The sequence below is a fragment of the Gavia stellata genome, chromosome 4 (genome assembly GCF_030936135.1).
Source record: "Gavia stellata isolate bGavSte3 chromosome 4, bGavSte3.hap2, whole genome shotgun sequence".
Classification (NCBI taxonomy): Eukaryota; Metazoa; Chordata; class Aves; order Gaviiformes; family Gaviidae; genus Gavia; species Gavia stellata.
Genome location: NC_082597.1, coordinates 58,750,334 through 58,769,906, shown reverse-complemented (window position 1 = coordinate 58,769,906; position 19,573 = coordinate 58,750,334). Strand labels below are relative to the sequence as shown.

Genomic DNA, 19,573 nt, shown 5'->3' with positions numbered 1-19,573 from the left:
GTTGGCCACAAGCCTCCTGAATGTCACGGCGTTGGTTGAGGTGTGTTTCAGGTAGACTGTTCATGAGGCCTGTGTGTCCAGTGTGGAAGTTGAGCAATGTTTCTTGCTCAACCTGGGTCAACATTTGATCTGTTATCCTTTCTTCCAGTTCATGCTTTTGTGTGCTTTTGACTATGTTACTGTTCTCTCGGAGTTCTCTTCTTGCTCACCAGTTCCTTAATTACTTTATTCTTAGTATCTCAGAATTTTGTTCCTTTTTTTCCACTTCCTTTGTTATATTTGTAATCTTTCACACTGCAGTAGGTTGGTTCCTTTAATTATTTGTTTTTCTTCTTTTTCAAGTATTTTTACTAAGTTCTCCATTGACTACTCTTAAACTATTTCTATGCCCTATTCTTAATCTTTAAACTGATTTTCTGTCTTCCTTAAGCAGTCCAAGTCAAACTTAATGGGTTTGTGTTAGAGCTGAAAAAGCTGACTGTGAAGCTTCCTGGTTTTTTCCCTCCTTCCAATCCCTTTGAAAGATCTTACGCCACTAGAAAGCATGTCATCGATAACAATACTTCTACAGGGTATAAACTTTGCTTGGCTACACATTAGGTTGTTTACTGTGGAGTACGGCATCTGCCTACAATGAAAAGCACTAAGTAAGCTTGGGAAGAAGAGAATAATCAATAATGCATCTGTATTTGGGTTATAAGATTGGACATTCCAAGAGTAGAGTTGGTTGAAAATAAAATTTTCCAAGTTTTATTTTAACCTCAAGGTAGAGCCTGCTTAAGAAGGTAGCTTGTTTGGTCTTTTCTAGTATAAATGACCCATTTTACATGTTTGGAACTATGTGACATATCTGCCAGACATCTAGCCAGACAAACAAATAACATAAAAATAATAAGAACCTATAGCAAAATCAAAGGAGTCTTTTATATGCACATAAACCCCATTGTTTCTGGCATAAAAATAGGAAGGGCACTTCTCTAGCCTGAGTGGGCAGAGACTTTAATTGTAGATGATGACTATAGTGAAGTATAGTGAGGGCGTCACTACTACGGGTTCCTTTAAAAGAGAAAAGAAAAATTAATCCCAGGTCTCATTATTGCTTTCACTGTTTTCTCTTCCATTCCTGGATCCTCCATCACATAAAACAGGTTATTGATGTTCTCCATCATTTATGTCTAAATAGCTTACCTCCTTTTTCATCTTTTTTGCCTTCCGCTCCATCCTCCAAAAAATTCACTTGTCTCTGTGTTGTTCCATTTTTGCAATAGTTGCATTATCCTTTGTTGTCTATTTGTAATATTGTCCCAGTTTACTGACAGGTCTGTATGCAAAGGCTTTGAGGCTCCATTATGATGTACTTGAGATTTATTGATCGTGGCTGTAATGTAGCGGTATCCATCAGCATTTACTGAGGTCTCAAAGATATCTACTATTTTACACTGGGATCAGTGTAATAGAAGGCATAGATTATGTTGGAAGTGAGATTTTAATTGATATTGAAAAATTCTGTCTGGAATCTCGCTCTTTTCTCCTTCTGTTTGCTACTTTTCTATTAGCATCCTGGTCCTTCGTCCCATTCCCTCATTTCCCACTTACCTCCACATGCCCTTGCACATAGAGCTCTTAATGGACTTGTGTCCTCTCTATTTCTGCTGTCCTTTTGCTCCATACTTTTTCTTCCCCAGTCTCAATCTTTTCCTCTGCCTGACTTCTCACAGATAAAAGTTGTTCCCTTACTGGCATTGACAGTGATAGATTAAGGGTGGAATTACTTATCTACACCTTGTAATCCAAGCAGAATCGCAGTCTGCTGTTAGCAGTCCACAGGGCTTGCTGCTGAATAAATTGGAATACTGGTAGCTGTGCTCACTGAAGCTTCTCTCATCTTAAATACGTGAGAAAGAGTGGGGAAGAGAAACCCTGTGGATTTAAAAAAAAAAAAAAACCAAAACCCAACAGAGGATGATGTCCTTACCCTAGAGAAGTGTTTATTAGGTTAAATACTGTATTTACCAGCTAAGGAGAAATAAAGCACTCTTTTTATTCACACATTGCATTTATTCCTCAAATAAAGCAAGATTCCTATGAGTGGGAAGCGCCTCTTCTCTAATGTGAGCAGGATAAGTTGCTCTGACAGCCATAGGACCCTGCAATTGGAAGTCATATTCCTTTAGGCAATGGTTGCAAAACGGCAGATAAACTGCAGGCATCCATGTGTGGCTTGCATTTCATTGGGCTCCAGAAGGCAGCGGTGGTGGAACTGCAGCTCCAGTAGAAGTGGCAAGGAATTTCAGAAGGAAGGTAAGGCTTTACAATGAGGATTAAACCAAGGTCATACAGTCTTTTAGCTTGATGTATGGCTTGTGCTTCAGATTCTGTCAGGGTCTGTGCAAGTCACTTCATTGTCTCCTTCACAACATACATCTTAAAGTGATTTTTGTGAGGCAGAATTCACTGATACTCCTAGCACTTGTTTTTATAGTTACTCATGTATAGTTGCAAAAGTCTGGATGCTTGAACGTGCTGCCTAATAAAAGCTACTGAGGAACTAATGTAGTTTTCCTTGGAGGAAGCAATGCTTCTCAGGAGGGCATTAATGTTGAGAAAACGAATTAGTAGATTAGTAGATCTCTCTGTAAGAAATCTCTTAAATACAAAACTTTTCATCAGTTCTTTTTTAAATCTTATGTTACTAAAAGGAAACAGTGTGACAGAACAACATCAGAAATCTGTTGCAAATGGACGAATATTCAGAGTCCATGCTGCTTTTTAAATCTGTACAGATTCTTACAGAACTGACTATGAGTGTTTACTGATATGTCTGTAGAGCTTTGAAAACTGCAAGAATGGATGTATAAATTTTATTGTAGATTTCCGTTCTTTACGCTTTCCCCAAGTAGTAGAATAAATAGAAACTTCATCTATTTTGAGGGCTACTTCATTTGGCATCCCCCAAAATTGCCTTTCGTTTCTCTCCAGAGTGGGGCTATTAGCACAGAAGTACGGATTTGGATGCTTTCTATACCACTGTTGATAACGGCATTGTAGTTCCAGGTTTTCAGATTCTGCTCTTTTGTGGTAGGGACTGAGACACGGATACGAAGGCTTTTTGGCTGAGACTCAGTGCACTGAAATGTAAGATGATTATGAAATGGTTGAATCAGCCAAAGGATTTTTTGGCAGTTACAACAGTGCTTCTGACTGATCTGGCATATCTGTTGTTTGTTTCTGATCTACTACATTGGGAAAGTGGAAGTTAGAAATGAATGGCAGTTGTGGCGTCAATGAAAAGTGATAAGTTATTAGATGTAGGGTAGGTACGTCTCAAGGCTGTAAACTTGGTTTGAATATGGTAATTGTAACTGTTGTGTCCTCTCTCCTGCTGAATATGGAATGAGGGACAGATTTCTCAAGGATGCATTCAAATCCACAAGGATAAAGACAAGGAGAATTTTTGGGGAATAATTATTCTGCATATGTCTGGAAAAACTCCAGCTTTAATCTTTAGTTGTTTGTTCTTGCACATAGAAGCTAGGAAAATTGGAGTTACAATTCAGAGTCAGGTTGCACTGAAAAATGAGAAAGCTAGGAAAAGTGCTGGGAACAAAACCTAAATCTTTATTTAGTTTTTAACAATATACCCCAAAGCATTAAATGTGGATAGTTGATCAGGGATCTGGAACTTCATACAGAAAGTCTTACTATTATATAGGTCTCTGCATGAGGGAGTATCTACGACAGACTGAGGACCTGCTGTGGCCTTGTGTGTGGCCTGAACCTTTTTCAGCTGTGGGTACGCCATTACTGGAGCAATCATTGTCATGCTGTTTTGCACCAAGTCGTGCATAGGGTGATTGGATGCTGGTGAGTGAGTGTTGAGTGTGCTTCTGCATCATGGGGGAAGGGGTTAATGTGTCAAATACCGAATATATGAATATCTGACAGCTTTAAATGAGCTACCCATAATTCCAGCATGCCAGTCATTATGTGGTGATGATGATTATGATATCAGCTGGGAATCTTTTTTTGGATCTCTAGCTGCTGTCTGCTCAGAAAGCAGCTGCTAGGTTTACACTAATGCTGTATCTTATGTTAAAAACTATAAGACTACGTTCAAATAATGAGATTTATTAAAAAATAAAAGGTTATGGTTTGGTTTATATTCTGTTTGTGGTTTTAGGGTTTGAATGTTCAAGGTTTTCTCTGCAGGCATGACAGCTAGAATTTTTTTCCCCTTGCTGAAAACTGAGTCAAGCCATGTGACTCCATGACCTGGAGCTTCAATGGAGGAAGGAGAAAAGAAATATTTTAGTCTCTTAATTAAATTTTCAAGAGTTTACAATACTCTTTTCTATCATCTCCACATTTCTAACAGGTTAATTTTTAGGCATAAACATTTCCACCTTATCCATGTCCTTTCTTTTCAAGGTCAATTTATTATAATGTATTTATATCATAATAAAACATCTTCTGCTCTAAGCTTTTCAAATCCTCCCTCTAATCATCTCCAATCCTTCCTGCTCTACATTTCCTTTTCCCCAAGTCCCAGACCCTGAATCTGTGGTGTTCACCCTCTGGCCCCTGTCTCAGAGCTCTCTGTCTGTATATTGTTGTTCTCTCCTACTTCAAAAGCAAGACTCCCCCTCCTGCCTTCCCAGTAGCTGTTCACACCAGCTACTTCCTTCCCATTTGCTGCTGAGCCTTGCTGGGCAAAGTTTTTGTGGCTTTGGGCCTTGGTTCCTGCTTCTGATGAAGTCTTAAACATCTGGGCTACACAGTGAACTTACTTATAAAAATTCTGAATGAGAAGGATCCTGAGCTTGTAAAAATAGGATACATGCAGGAAAAAAATTACATGGGAGCCCTTCATTGTTATGTGCTGTATGCTTTGTATTAAATAGACTAGATGAAATTTCAGGTTAATTTTGACCTATCAGGCCTTCAGTGAGAAATAATTTAAGTTCTATTATATCAGTTATCTTCCTTTGGAGCATTCAAAATGAAGATACATTTGAACACTAGGATCCTCAACAGGCCAAAAAATATGTAGGCTCATTAAATCTATGGGTAAATGTCTCTTAAGACTCCTCTGCTTTGCTAAGGCAGCTATCACATGTGAATAAGAAAGTTAATGCATACAGAGAGGAACAGAAAAACACTGGCTCTAGTAATGGAGATTGTTAGAGAACATAATTGAACACTGACTGCAGCAAAGCTAAAAGGAGGCTTGCATTACAACGACATAAAATCTTTATTTTTTCCCCTAACATCTGATTTCAGCTGTCTGACTAAGAGCAGGTGCTGGGCAATAGCTCAATTTCAACAACCCATTGCAGCTGAAAGAGTAGATGCAATTGTGCTGTATCCAGCAAAACTGAAAATTACTTTAAGGGGGGGAATGCAAATGTTTTAAGACAGAAAATCTTCATTCATCTGCAAAAGGAAGCATAAAATTAGCACAGCCACATAATTCTTCTTTGTATTAAAGCAGTAATAAGTGCTTGGTAATTTGCTATTACCTATGTATTTTAGTATCTTTCTAGTGATACACTTTTTAAAACTGCATTGCATTGTAAAATACCGAAAGTGAAGTTTGTTAACAATTGAAGTGTTAGAATTCAAAAAATCCTTCCAGTCAGTGTTTGCAAAACCTGAAAATGTCTCTGAACCATTTGGCTTTTCAGCAACCCATGGACCTGCCCTCCAGTAATCGATGGTTAAGCATTTGACCTCTCATCCTGCACCTCTTCTGTCTTGTGCCCTAGTGGCAAAGTTGGAATTAATAGAGAGAATTACTGTGTTCTAACCATCTGAAGGCCTAAGTATCCGTTTGTCAATGCCAGTGTTGTACCACTGTAACACCAGTGAAACCAACTGTATTTTTGTACATAAACCATTAATTGTTCAGACTAGCATCTCCTAGAATTAAAAACTGTTGTTGCAATAGGAGTTGGACATTCTAATTCAGGCACTGACAAGATCCTTTCACTTAGATTTTCCTAGGTGGAAGACTGAATCAATTTATGAAACAAACATCTTTCCATAGGCTTATTAAGTGCTTTCTAGTATTTTTATTTGGATCTTCTGGTCCATTTATTGTTGTAACTCATGCAGTCCCTTCTATTTTTCTGGTGGCTGGAGGAGGGATTTATGTTTGTATTTATATTAATTTATGTCTTTAAAAGTGTATCAACCTTTGTTAAGCTTTGTTACTTCATTAACCAGAGGAGCACTAACTGGAAATTTACTTCCTTCTTTGTGAAGTAATTATCCCACATTAGGAGATCCTGCAGTCTGGGAAGGTTCTGATGATTGATCTCTCACGCACACAGCAAACCCCCTTCAGATACATTTGCCTTGGCTCTCCCTTGTTTAGGAGAAAAGTTGTTTTAAATGTCAGTCTCTAGAGAGTGTTGGGATTTCTAAAGGGTGTGTCTCTTTGGAAAAGAGAATCTGCCAAAATACTCTGGCAGATTGAAGGTGCAGCAGCTCAGGTTCAAGCACGTGTTAACAATGAGAGAGTCCAGGACCTAGAGAGGGTATTTTAATAATTTGCATGTGCTAAGGCCTGTGCTTCTGTATCTCTGTTATCCATGGCTCCTGGGTGGTGGTAGAACAAGAATGCCAGCATGTGCTTTAACCACAGCTGAATTTTGGTATATTAATGCATGCCATATAATTTCTCTTTCATTTGCAATTGATTTATAAATAAAAGAATGTGTTCTCTATTTGCTGACCACTTAAATCTCAATCTGGGATTTTAGAATCAAATGAAGTTCTTTTGTGCTTTATGCCCATTAATAAAAATTTTGTGGGGTAATTTGTGTCTTCAGTGAACTTTGTGTAAATTCATAATCTTTGATGTTATTTTGTTGAGGCAGAACTTGTTGCAAATATTGTACAATGATGCACTTTTTAATTCCATAACAATATTAACTCTGTTTTGGACAGAATATTGTTAATGTTTGGATAATATAGCACAGAGGCTTTGATGAAACTATGTGTGTGTTGCTGGAAAGGAGAATGTGAACTGCATTTTCAGTCTTCAAAAGTACTTAGAAACTAGGGAAGTACGTCCTTACTTCCCCCCAAAAGATGCAAAGTCAGAAAAGGCAAAAGCAGCACACAAGCAAGTTTTGCTTTGAAGTGAACAAAGAGTGGAAGCAATCACAGGACATTAGTCAGTGTTGACCTCAGGACTGGTGGATAGACTGTAAATATAAATCCTAGCTCAGCTTCTGCAGAGTGAACAGGTGTTATGGCCTCCAGTCCATTGATTCCCAAAATAAGACATGTGGAAAATCGCTGATCCATGAAACTCCATTAAAAGCTTGGCAGGACCCTTAAAGAATAAGCAATTATGAATTTGTTGGTTAAGGGTTTGGTAACGGTAAATGGCAATCTGAGAAATTTTAAGAGTTGGTGATGGTCTGTTGGTGCAAACCCTTTTTGTTAAATACTAATGTAATTTGTCAGGAAATTACGGTTTGTCTGTGACTTGAGGATTTGACTTTTCTTCCTTTTGATTTGTAGCTGAGAGCGAGTTGTATTTCTTTCCTGGCGATATATAATACCAATGTGAACAAGTAGTGTCTTTTTTGTACATGTAAACATAATTTACATATCTTAAATCATGCAGTTGTGTCTCATTACAAACCATTGGCTATGAATCTAATGAAAGGATGTGTACTGATTATTTAAAATTTTGTCTTCACCATAATGGCTGGAGTTGTTTTTTTCAAAACTTCTACTGAATTACAACAGGGGAGAAAATTATGGAACACTTACTGTTCAGGACGAAGAAGGTGTAAGATGCCAATTAAGAAATTTAAGGTAAATGTTTCTTGGAGAAACTTCATTTTGCTCCTTTGCTTATGCATGTGAAAATTAAAACATCTTTCTTTGTGAAATAGTACATTGCAGGGTAATGTGATTTCTTTGCATTTGTCAAGCATACTATAATCCACACTCTGCTGAAAGCCTGATTAAATTTTGTAGCAAATTCTTCTTTCTTCAGTCTTTACAGTAGTTTCTGTGACAGTCTTAAAGACATCAAAATGAGAGCGATATGAAAATGAATAACTCAATGTATTGTATGTGTAAAGTTTTATCATATATTTTATTGTGACTTGAAATTTTGCATGTTTGCTGCATATTGAGCCATGACTAGATAACTTCCACCTAACAGGAAAACTCTGAGAATTTTTGTTAATTGGAAATTAAACAATTCAAGATTTTGGGAAAGTTTGGAAGGAATTTAGGGGGGAAAAGTAAGAATCTAAGATAAACATTGAAGAGCCAGCAGTGAGAAAAAGTAATAGTTTGATGATAATTGATAAAACAGTCATTTTTTGTTTGGGCAGAGATTTATTTATATTACACACGTGTTTGAATTTTTCTTTTTTGCTTCAATGATAGAGGCATGAGATATTGAAATTTGAACTTTGAATTTAAAATACCGTCAGGAAAAAAAGTGGTTTAAAACAGATCTTATGAGAATTCTGATTACATAGGTTCTGAGTATACCAGCTGCGCATTTGAATAAACTTACCAAAAGCATGTTTAGAATATCAGGTACTGTCACCATGAAAAGTAAAGATGGTGTTTTAGAGGTCTCTGTACCCATTGTAAGTGGTATCCATATTGTAACTTTTTCAGTTTGAAAATAAAAGGATATCTCTTTTCATATTATCCATTATTATACAGCTGAAAAATTTCAGGCCAAATTAGGCACTCAGTGTTGCTTGTTCAGGAGTGAATGAAGGAATAATGTGAAGAAAGACTGATATAGGAATCATTGGGGTCTTCAGACTTTTATGCCAGTAAAATATCCCCGTTAATGTTGCTGTAACTTACTTCATTTCTCATGATGTACTATAAATAATTTTTTAGACTCATTAATGGTGGTGTTCATTTGCTATCTGTTCTATTGTGCTATTTTTTGGTAAAGCCCTGGATAAAATTTCAGCTTTCATGCCATCCAGTGAAGCATTAAAATATAAACCCTTGCAGGTTCAAAGAATAGAAAGAGACCATAAAGGGCTTTGTTTATATAGCGATTTTTATGTCGATTCTCTGATTCCATGGATCTTTATTCATGATACTTCAATAGCTGGGTTCCTAATGTTTTTTCTATAGCCCTGTATACTCTTGTAATTACACTTTATTGCCACTTGAGGCCAGCAGCTGCCGAGAAAAAGAAGTAAATAAACTGTCTTGCTTCATTGCAATTCGTTTTAATTTGCTTTATTTAGAATACTTAAAAATCAATACATTCTTCAGGTCCGTATATACATTGTGCAAAACGAAAGGATTTCTTTCGAACGCACAGCAGCTTCAGCAAAAAGTCTTCCTTGCAAGTTACTACAGAGTGAAAATCTAGAATGGCTTTAGGGAGTGTTTATTGGCTTCCCGAGTAGCATTGGGTAATCGCTGTGGCAGAGAATGGTATTCTGTACAATGTGATGGTGGCAGGGTTTCAGCCTTATCTTTTTGTTTATACTAAATTAGTGATAATAAATCTGAATGGAATAAGGTATTACTGCTGCAGGGAATACTTTGGAATCCAGAAATGGCAAATATCCTTCCTTTTTATTGCAGTAGTAATCAATGTTCTGTCAAGATGTGGGGAAGATGTTGCCTAAAAGTGATTCCCTCCCCCTTTAATCTTTGCTTTTTTTTAAAAAAAAAAAAAGGTAAAAACATAAGCTTGGTGCCGAAGTTACTAAACAGAATTTGGGAAACAGGTGTTTAGCTCTTGGCTGTCTTAGGCTACTGTTGGCTAGTCATTTCCTTAGCTTGAGTCTCAGTTTCCTATATGTTACTCAAAGAAAGATACTCACTTTTCTGGTAAAAATTTAGAAGGAATGTTTTTTGATGGGATCTTTTTGATACACTGTTTTAACAGTGGGAGTGTCAACAGTAGCATCACACCTGAATCTTCGTGTTCCCTTTCCTGAAATTCATACTATTGTTCCTTGTGAGTTTTCCATTCTTCCTGTCCTAGATGGTTGTGTAACATTGCGGGTAAACATATCCTGTGTTTCAGAAGTGACTGCTTTTTAATAGTTTACGAAGTTATCGCCATGCATGATTGGCACCAACTGATATTCCTGTCAAACCTTTTATCCAAAAATCCCCCTGCACCAGGCAAATTTAACAAATGATACAAACAAGGATCAATTTACTGATCACCGAAATGCAGCAGGGGAGATGTAGGTTAAATGTTAGGAAATACTTTTTAGCTATAACACTGATTAAGTCGAAAGAACAAACTGCCAAATGAAGTTGGGTAATTGCCATCACTAGAGATTTTCCGGGCTATGAGTATGCATCCATTTAGCAGGGATGGCTTAAAAATAATGCAGTCGGTTTTGCCACAGTTCAGACTTGGACTGAATGACTCATTATATGCATGTTTTATCTCAAATAATTTTTAAAATTTCTTCCCACTTTACACTAGCTAGGGATAAAGCAGCAGGGATGTCAGCAAAAACGAGTTAAATTTTCTCTCAGCGTGTGCCAAGCCTACATGAAATAAGAAACAAGTTATAGTGAGAGAGAATAAAGCTCAGATTGATGTGACCTTTATTATTTTAACAGTGTCTTTCAGCACAATTACAGAGTTGCAGGATTGCAGAGAACAGAGCTGGAGTATAAAATAACATAAATAAATAGAACAGGAGCCAAAGCAGTCAGCAGGAGGTGGTTGGAATTGGGCAGTGAAGGATGGGTGAAGGGTTTGCATTGGTCAAAGCCTTTATGATTCAGCCACCATAGTTGCAAATTCTGGAGAAGGGAAAAATTTTTTAAAAATATTAAAAAAAGAAAATGTAAAGAAGGAGGAAGCATATTACAATGATTACAGAGTCACTAGTGTAGCAGAAACATCACAATAACAGAAGAACAAAAAAATCCAGGTTAATTAAAGGGAAAGTATGACTTGGGAAATCTTACAGTGAAATGAAAGGATTTTTTGAGGGTAAGGGAGAAATGCTATACATGCCAGACTGTCAAGACTGTCCACCGCTGTTCATCTGAAGAACTTGATTAGTTCCCTGTTATTCCTTTGTAAATCTCAATGGGATAAAGGCAAGAGCTAGAAATTTAATTCTGCATTGAGATAGATTTCCTTTATATCAGAGTTTGGCAAAGAGACTCATTAATGAGTCTTTCAGAGTATTCGTGTCCCTGTATTATAAATATATGACATTTAAACTCAATTTTGTAATGGTAAATTGACTGAAAATGACAGATTACAGAAACAGAAGGCTGACACCAACCTGCCTAGCAATTCTCACCACATCGGTGACAATAAGAAAATTTCCTGTGATCTCCGAGAGCCAGGATTTTATCCTGTGGCTTTTATTAGTGTTACATCCATAATATTTACATAAATTTATCTGTCTGCATTTTAGGGTTATTTTGTGCTTTGGTATATATAATGCCTTTCAGCAGGGTGATAAAGCATGGAAAAGGCACATTTGTATCCTGGTGAATAGCTGCCTGGCATACCGCACTCTGAATACTGTGTTACTTAAGGAGGCTATAATTCCTAACTCCGTCTAACCTTGGAACAGTTAGTTACACTTGAGAATACCTTGCATAGTTATGTGTGCCTCAGAGCATTAAAAATGACAGAATGGAGGGAATCCCAAGAAGGGCAACAAAGATGATAAAGGGATTAGAGGGTATACAGAGAGAGTCCTTTATGGGTTTAACATAAAGAGGAAAATGACAAATAGGGGAGGCAGTCATCTGTAAAGGCTCAAGAGAAAATGATTGACATTTGACATAATGAAGAGTAACGTCTTGCAACTAAAAAAAGACAAAAGATGAAAATTGGGCATTTTGAAGAACATTCTCATGTTCAGTTGAAAAACGCTAAACTCTTAACAAGTGAGATCTTTACTGACTGATGTGTACAAACAGATAGCACTTTTGATGACGTGTCCAAAAAAACCAGGTTGCCGAATGCTGACAAACCAGACTGAGAAATAAAAGTGTCAGAGGGTTTAAATTAAATCCAAATTTATCCATCGTTTTGAAAGATGTAAATTCAAATTAGGATTAGTGATGCAGATTACTTAACACAAAACGTGTAAATCCCGTACACTGTGAGTACATAGGTTGAAAGTGTTGCAAACTGAATTTAAGAGATAACATAAAGTACTTGTGATAGAAGCCCAGACTATTCTGGGCAAAAAAACCCGAAAACGGCTACGATTATTAAATCACTGTGTGAATAAATTCTGCAGAGAGAAACATGAACTGCAATGGATGAAACTTTTCAAAAAGGGAAAACTAACTATGCATATTCTATTAGAACAAGTTGTCATACTTGCTACAGCTAAATTAAATCCTTTTTATAATAATTAGTATCTACAGAATATATTTGGAAAAGGTTATTCAGACTTGCAGCCAAATATTTTCTATAATACATTATGATAGTGATATTATCACTTAATGGCAATATACTTCACGGGTACTTTCTGATAGCCAGCAAACCATAAAATACTCCTTCATGAATAACTGCTATGCACTTTATACTTTTTCCAGGATTTTCAATGTACTTTAAATATTTCAAAGATGTTCCGGTTGAATAATCTTGTAAACTAGTTCACTATTTATTTTCCTATCAAGGTTAGCCCAGCGACAGGTGGCTTGTGGAGGCATTGTTACAAACTGTATTCATATATGCAAAACTTCTGAGATAAGGCACTGTATATTAGCCTCTGCCTGTTGGTCATTCTTGTAAATGTTTATTGCCTCTGACTGGCCTGTTAGTGAGAGAATCCTTGTGATTGACTACATCCTCTTTTCCAGGTGTAATTCTCTTTCCAAACAAAATTGTATCTATCTTTGCACAAATAATAGTTTTAAATTACAAAGATTTAGGCTATTTTGTCATGTAAAATAATTTACTAGTTGTCTTGTGTCAAAGCTCTGATTTAAAATGAGGGGGTTGTTTCACTGTGTTCAGTATAGTTTGGTAGTTTATACCAGCCTAATGCATACCCTGTAGTATTTTACTGAAATGACAGATATAATTACAGGGGACATGTTGTAGGCTAATGATTTCTCTCATCAGATTCTGTTTTTCTACGTTATCCGCACAATAGCAAATCTGTTTAGGAAACTTCATAAGTAATGACTTACACTAATTTATTTTAGAAGATACAAGAGCACAAAGAGGGATAAGAAAAGAAGGACTTCCAAAAGATTTTTCTTTTTTGTCTTGACTTTTACCTGTGGCAAGGCCATGACTTATCAGTTGTAGTTTTGAATGCTTGATGTCTCATTTTTACAACATTTAAGGAAAATAATTGAAGTATTTTAAAATATCTGCAGAAGTTGAGCTGTATCAGGAAAATATTTTGACTTACTGGGATAAAAATTTGGATTTGTTCTGTCAACAGTGCATGATCTTTAAATTATCTATGTACTTTCTCAAGTCTATTAATATCAAGAAACTGGAAGTCATGATGTGCATGTCCAGTGCTAATACACAAAATAGATTAAAAAAATATGAGCAGAATTCTTCATTTTCTTTTCTCCTCTTTCTTATAAACGTTCTTCTGAAGCTGACAGAGCTGCTTCAGCATCGCTTCCCAATCCAATCTGGAAGCTAATGTTTGTAATTTTATTAGGTAACCTGGCCTTGGCCTGCAGTTTTTTTCCAATTTATCATCTTCTGTTCACATCAGTGGAAGATGGAGTGGGCTCAACATCACGCAGATGATGATCATGTCTTGCATGAACAGGCTGCAAGTTTTCAACTGTTTGTGATCAGCCACAAATTACAAATCTTGATCGCACAAGAGGTAAGCTGGTGGAACTATTTCTGAGCTGAACAGTCTTGCAGGAATGATAAAAGGTTTAAAGCAGGAGACTTAAGAGAAAATTTGTAATGTGAGGCCTCTAACTGGAAGAAGGCTGATGAGGTTGGGATTAACGTTTGTGATGATACATCTGAGAAAGATGGCTCTGTGGTGTTAAAAAATCCATGAAGATCAGTTCTTACAACTGCTGTGCGCTCCTGAGGGACAGCATTCAAGGGTCATCTAGTGAATTAACATTAACCCTTGTGAAAAGTTGCATGTTTGTGATCATTTAGTGATGTACGAAGCTGATGTTCAAAACAAGGGGTAAAAGTGATGCCTGACAATTCAGTTACAGAGAAACAAACAAATAAATGGTCTGCAACAGAAATACAGCATTGCAATACTGAATATGAATGTGATGTACATTCATGACTTTACATTTTATTTACATAGGCAGTTATAATCCGGAATTGGATTTATGAACCAAAGGACAAGCTGGAAAGTATCTGTCATCCTCATACTTTGGTCACAGTCCCAGCTGTTAACTTTGCATGTATTTCAAGCCTTTGCGGTGTAACAATTTGCTCTTGGAGTCAAATTTAAGAAATGGAAAAGAAACCAATAATGTTGTATAGTAGGGATATGGACATAAGAAGCAAAAGAAAAAAGCCCTTCATTCTCTTCTCATTATCGAGTATAAATTCCGAGTAATTCCAGTTCAAAGTTAAGAAAGGGTAAAAGTTGCAAAAGAAAGAGATAAGGAAAAGAAGAGTTGTTTTGTATTGTTTTGTTATAATGTACTGGCTTTCAGGCATTGCTTCAACTCTAAAAAAAAAAAAGTTATGGTCAATCTTAAATAAAAAAGTTAATGCTGTATCCTCTTGTATAAGCCAAAATCATTCTGCAATATAGGTCTTTTATTCCGGTTGATACTGCTTTTGTTTTACAGTCTTCCAGGAAGAAGTGAAAATGTATCTGATGTGAGGTTGGTGGATCAGCTGTAAGCTTACCTACCTGAATGAAGTTTTCTTCTGAAAATCTTGCCCACTAATTTTAGTACCACTGCCACTAATTTTAATGGGAATAAGGAGGACCCATATAATAAAGCATATGAAATAATGACACACTTGTCGAGTTCAGCAGTGCTGCTTAAGTTTAGCAGGAACTTTCCCTAGATGCTTCACAATTGCTTCTCTGCAACCATAATATAATCATGATCTGAGAATTTCAGAGGCTTTTGTCTAGAAACAGGATCATAGTCACTGATATGCCAGTGTGCTATGGACAGGCAGTTTAGCTAATATATCACCTGACTAATATGTCAGTAGCTGATCTCCTATGTCATTTTTTCAGCTTCTAAATTAGGAGATTATATTAGTTAACATCGTTTTGCTTTTTATTCCTTTTTTAATTGGGGTTTTTTTTTGGAGACTTTTTTTACAAATCCCAGAGATCAGGTAACATGGAGAGATATGAGTTTTTTAGATATTTTTTAGATTTCAACCTGGCTTGCCATCATATGGCTTGCCAATATGGTGAAAACTTAGCAATTGCTGGCTGTCTAGGTGATTTAGTACTCTGGCCACAAACTTGCACTACTATGTCTTGCAATGAGGAAAGATTTAATTTAGAAATGCATCTCTTCGTGGCTCTTTCAGTGTGCCTCAAGGATACAGAAAGAGGAAAAAGGAGAAATTTCGTGTGGGGGCTAAGTTGATTCATCCCAAGGGAGAATAGAAAGCAGCAGTAATTTTTTAAGCAATGCTGTGAGAGGAAAAGTTCTTTTCTTGTAGTCCTCATATTTAGTAAAAGCCAGTGACAAGTTTCCTTAGCTGTGAAGACCCACATAAACACTAGCAAAAGCTGGATATAGAGTTTTTGTATAGCAATTCCGTAGCAGGCTGACTGTACTTTGAATTTTAAGAGCATTGCTTGCTAAGTGATGCATTACTTTCCTATTTACTAATCATCAAGCAGAAATGCTGGTACTCAGCTTTTTTTTATTTCTCTTTTCTAAGTTTTATAGTCAAGCCCGGGTCTTTGAACTGCGAGTGTCCTGATCCTCACTCCACTGAAATCAACAGAAAAATTAAACTGATTGATGTAGAAGTTGGATCGGTGCTTTGCTTCGTCCTGTGCGGTAGCGTGCCTTAGCTACATCTCGGTTTCTGTAAACTCTTGCCCCCTCTAGTGTCAGAACTCGGCTCCTGTTTCCCCTAACGCCTGCAAGCAGGTACGGCAAGCGTAGCAGGACTTGTCATTTCATTAAATCCAAATTGTGCCCTTCAGAAGGTCACAGCCCCCAGTGATTCCTAGATTTCCTCAGTTCTTGTATGTAAGAGTAATACTGGATTGTTACTGTCAAAGTTTACTCCTCTAATCACGTACCATCGGCGCCAATTTTACCATCACCATCCTTGTCTCCAGCAGCCAGAAGAGCCTTTGTTTCTTTGTCTGATAGGTCTCTTCCATCTGGGGTAAAGCCCTTCAGTACAAACCTGAAGAGGAGGAACGGAAAAAAGGAAAATTTTTTACAGAACACTTTCACTTTGTATTTAATTGGACCACTGTTTTGATACAGGAGTTGGAATCCAGGGCTGATTTTCTGTTCTTGACCTTCTTTAACATTTGGGAAGAGCACTTTACCCTGAAACCGCATTTGACTGAAGAACTGTCTGTAAGGTATTGATCATTCATGTGTTTTGGGGTCCTGCAATAAAAGCTGCAGCTATCTTCTTCCAACACACTTTAGATCATATAATCAGCAAACAACTGACTATTGCACACACATACTAGTCAAGAGATTGAATTGTATGCTATTATCTAGAGTCTTGTAAAAAAGAAAACAGGAAATTAGACTCTTAAGGCGAGGTTATTTGAGAAAGGACATATCTTTACTTACTTTAATTCTTCCTCTTCGATGAAGCCACTTCGATCTTTATCAAGAATATGGAAAACCTTCTTCACATCTTCTGGGCTCTTCTTTTTCAGTCCTACCATCTCGAAAAACTTCTTGTAGTTAAAAGATTCAGCCGCTATAGGAGACGAAAGGCCAGAGAACTGCTTAGAAAAATGATTGAAACATACATCAATACGTACCCGTGGTTTTTGTTCTTACTGCTGCGTGTCCTACCCTGGGAGGCACAGGCAAGTGGAACTACCCCCCAGGAGCTAGATGTACGCACTGTAGTCGTCCATGCTTCATAGACACTAGTTGAAATAAACAACGGGGGAGAGGGGCAGGGTCTCCGTTTTGTGGGTGAAGAGCCGAGCTACAGAGGGATGGAGACTTGCCCAAGGTCATGCAGAAAGTCTGTGGTAGAGTTGGGAGCTGAACTCTAACCTGCTCGCTCTCATGTCAGTGCCTTAAACTCTTTTTTTTCTAAGTTTTACGCTAAAACAGTCATCTGAAAGCGGGCTCTGACTATTAGATCGCTGTCACTTTTTGACATTTCCACCCCTGGAAAAAAAAAAACAAACCGCTCTTGCTCAACCACGGAGCCTAGCATTGACGAGAAGTGTTTCGGAGCACATGGCTGTTTCAGTTCTGTTTCGTTTTTCCCGAAAACTTACTAGAAATCAGTGTTGCATTTCGACCGCTAAAGGTACGTGCAATCGTGGTCTGTAAGCTCAGACGCTGCAAGGGAGTGCTGTGCTGTGTGCTGCCTGCAAGACCTTGTGAGGCACGATCGCCGGGGAGGGGGAAAAAACCAAACCCAGAGCCCTTGAAATCGGAACCGAGATAAATGAGGTTGCCTGCCCCATCTCTCCTGTCCTTTAACCGCACCCGCTTTTGTCCCACCCTTGTAGCCTAACGACTGTGGTGTGGATTAGAAAGGTGTGGATTAGAAATCCACTACAGTGACCTCCAAAACGTGCTGTGGACTTTTTTTCTTCTTCCCGATGTAGCCTTATTCCCGCCGCAGCTTTTCCTATTACATAAAATTTAAGGAGGCTCAGTCTTTCGGGACCTGCTTGACTGAGTTCTGTCATTAGGTGCTAATTGCATCTTCTCCGGGACTTGGAGGCGGCCCTAGAACAATGGAAGCTAATGATAAAACCAGCTGCTGGATAGAGCAAAGCAGTTTCTTGGCCCCTTAGACTCTCCGGCTGCTGAGTTTATTCGGGCTCAGCGGGTTTTGCGCTCCTGTCTGGGAAGGTCATCGCACAGAGCGGGACAGAAAGAGGCTGCTCTCCGGGGTGCTGCGATCAGCCAGGTAGTTTGGGGGGAGGCGGGGAGAGCTAACGTGGGCACCCCGGAGCACCATTTCTGGCGTTTCTTTGAGAGCAACCTTAACCACCTGAATCTCTGTGAGCACGAAGAGGGTTTGCTGTCAGTTTAGCGGTCGAGACGAATTAGAGGGGTAGGGAACAGCCGAAACCCGGAGCAGTCTGAGAGGGAAGCATGGTCCGCTGCAGCCATTCGTCCTGCAGAAAGCTTCTGCAGTCGAGCTGTGCGCCCGCTTGCTCTAGTGTTGCCTTGCGCTCCATCCCGAAAAGCAAACCTCACCCGGGGATTCCGCATAGGAAGTAAGAAAAGAGCGGTTTCTTATCTCCTTGAAACGAGAAACAGCAGATCTGCAATACCTGAAACTGAATTTCTGGGGTAAGTGGGAAGCTGCCAGCATCCACGGCTGACTTCCCTGTCCCACATCAAGATATAATCCACCCTGGTTCGCCGAGGGTTTTTTTCCCTTTGAAGGTATCCTCTCGGTAGAAGCAAAGTCTGTCCGCAGTTACTGCTTGCCTCCGTTTAAAACAAGTATTTCACCTCTGTAATGTGCAGAGCAACTTTGCTGAAGATGCAGCCCTACACTTGATAAATCTGTCGTGCTTTCACTGCACTTCTGAAAACACATCCTCATTTGATATTTTGTCTAGTCGGATCCTCTAATCTTCCCCGAGCTTAAATAAATGCACTGCTATCCTAAGCTGAAGAGACGAAAGGGGAGAAAAGGGGGGGGTGGGGGGGAAAGCACTCACCTGAAAAGGCTCCCACAGCCTTCTTGATATCCTCAGCGCTGAGCACGTCAGTCATAGCCATCCTGCAACTGTTTGAACAGGGAAGCAAGTGCGAAAAGATTAAAAAGTGCTTTTCTCATCATTTCTGCTCATATGACCAAAGCTGCAGTGCTGTGTGGGGATGGCACACCGGGAAAGGCTGGAGCCGTGCCAGCTATATAGCTCTGCGTGGATGAGTGCCATGGGCTGTCGCTCTCCAGTTTGCAGAGCACCGAGTAGTCCACCGACGCGAGGGCTCGGCTAAAGAGAGGGGACAGGGATGCCTTTGCGGGGACCGGGGTGGGGGAGGACGCGGGTGGGGGTCGCTCCCCGGGAGGTTGGAGCCTAAGCCTTACTGGAGCAGTGCCAGAGACTGTCGTGATACCGGCGGGAGAAAGAGTTGTGCCAAGGTCAAGTTCCCGGGCGCGGTGGAAGAGCTAGTGGTGCAGAGCAGAGCCTTTTCCTTTAGTAAGTCAGGACGAGCTTTACCAGTTATATTCGGTGATGAGTAAGGAACTGCAGCATATGCCAAGCTTCAAGCTGCTCTTGAGGTCGGGAAGCAAATGTAATGTAGCTTTTGAACATTTGCCTTATCGTTCAAACACTTTAAACGTCTCCCCCTTCTCCCTTCCCCCTCCCCTTCACACACATATTCCTTTTAGACCTCGTTTCTTTCGGGCCAGTCCATATTAAGCATCATCCTCGCTGAATTAATTATCACATCCCCGCGAATCCTACAGATCCCGTTT

At 38.8% G+C, this 19,573-nt stretch overlaps 1 protein-coding gene across 1 annotated transcript; it reads right to left on the bottom strand.

Annotated features, from left to right (window-relative positions):
• Positions 1-10,759: 10,759 nt before the first annotated feature.
• PVALB (parvalbumin) lies at positions 10,760-18,882 on the bottom strand. Its single transcript, XM_009806997.2, has 4 exons — positions 18,807-18,882; positions 16,726-16,858; positions 16,212-16,321; positions 10,760-10,788 (listed from the first exon to the last, which is right to left on the bottom strand). The coding sequence occupies exons 1-4, from the start codon at positions 18,865-18,867 to the stop codon at positions 10,760-10,762; spliced, it is 333 nt and encodes a 110-aa protein (XP_009805299.1). The 5' UTR covers positions 18,868-18,882.
• Positions 18,883-19,573: the final 691 nt, after the last annotated feature.

Bases quoted from the DNA above. Each gene is read 5' to 3' on its own strand.
- PVALB (XM_009806997.2), bottom strand. From the start codon at position 18,867: ATGGCTATGACTGACGTGCTCAGCGCTGAGGATATCAAGAAGGCTGTG. The intron at 16,859-18,806 runs GTGAGTGCTTTC...CGTCTCCTATAG, and splicing joins GGCTGTGGGAGCCTTTTCAG to CGGCTGAATCTTTTAACTAC. The intron at 10,789-16,211 runs GTACGTGATTAG...TCCCTTCTCCAG, and splicing joins TGGTAAAATTGGCGCCGATG to AATTTGCAACTATGGTGGCT.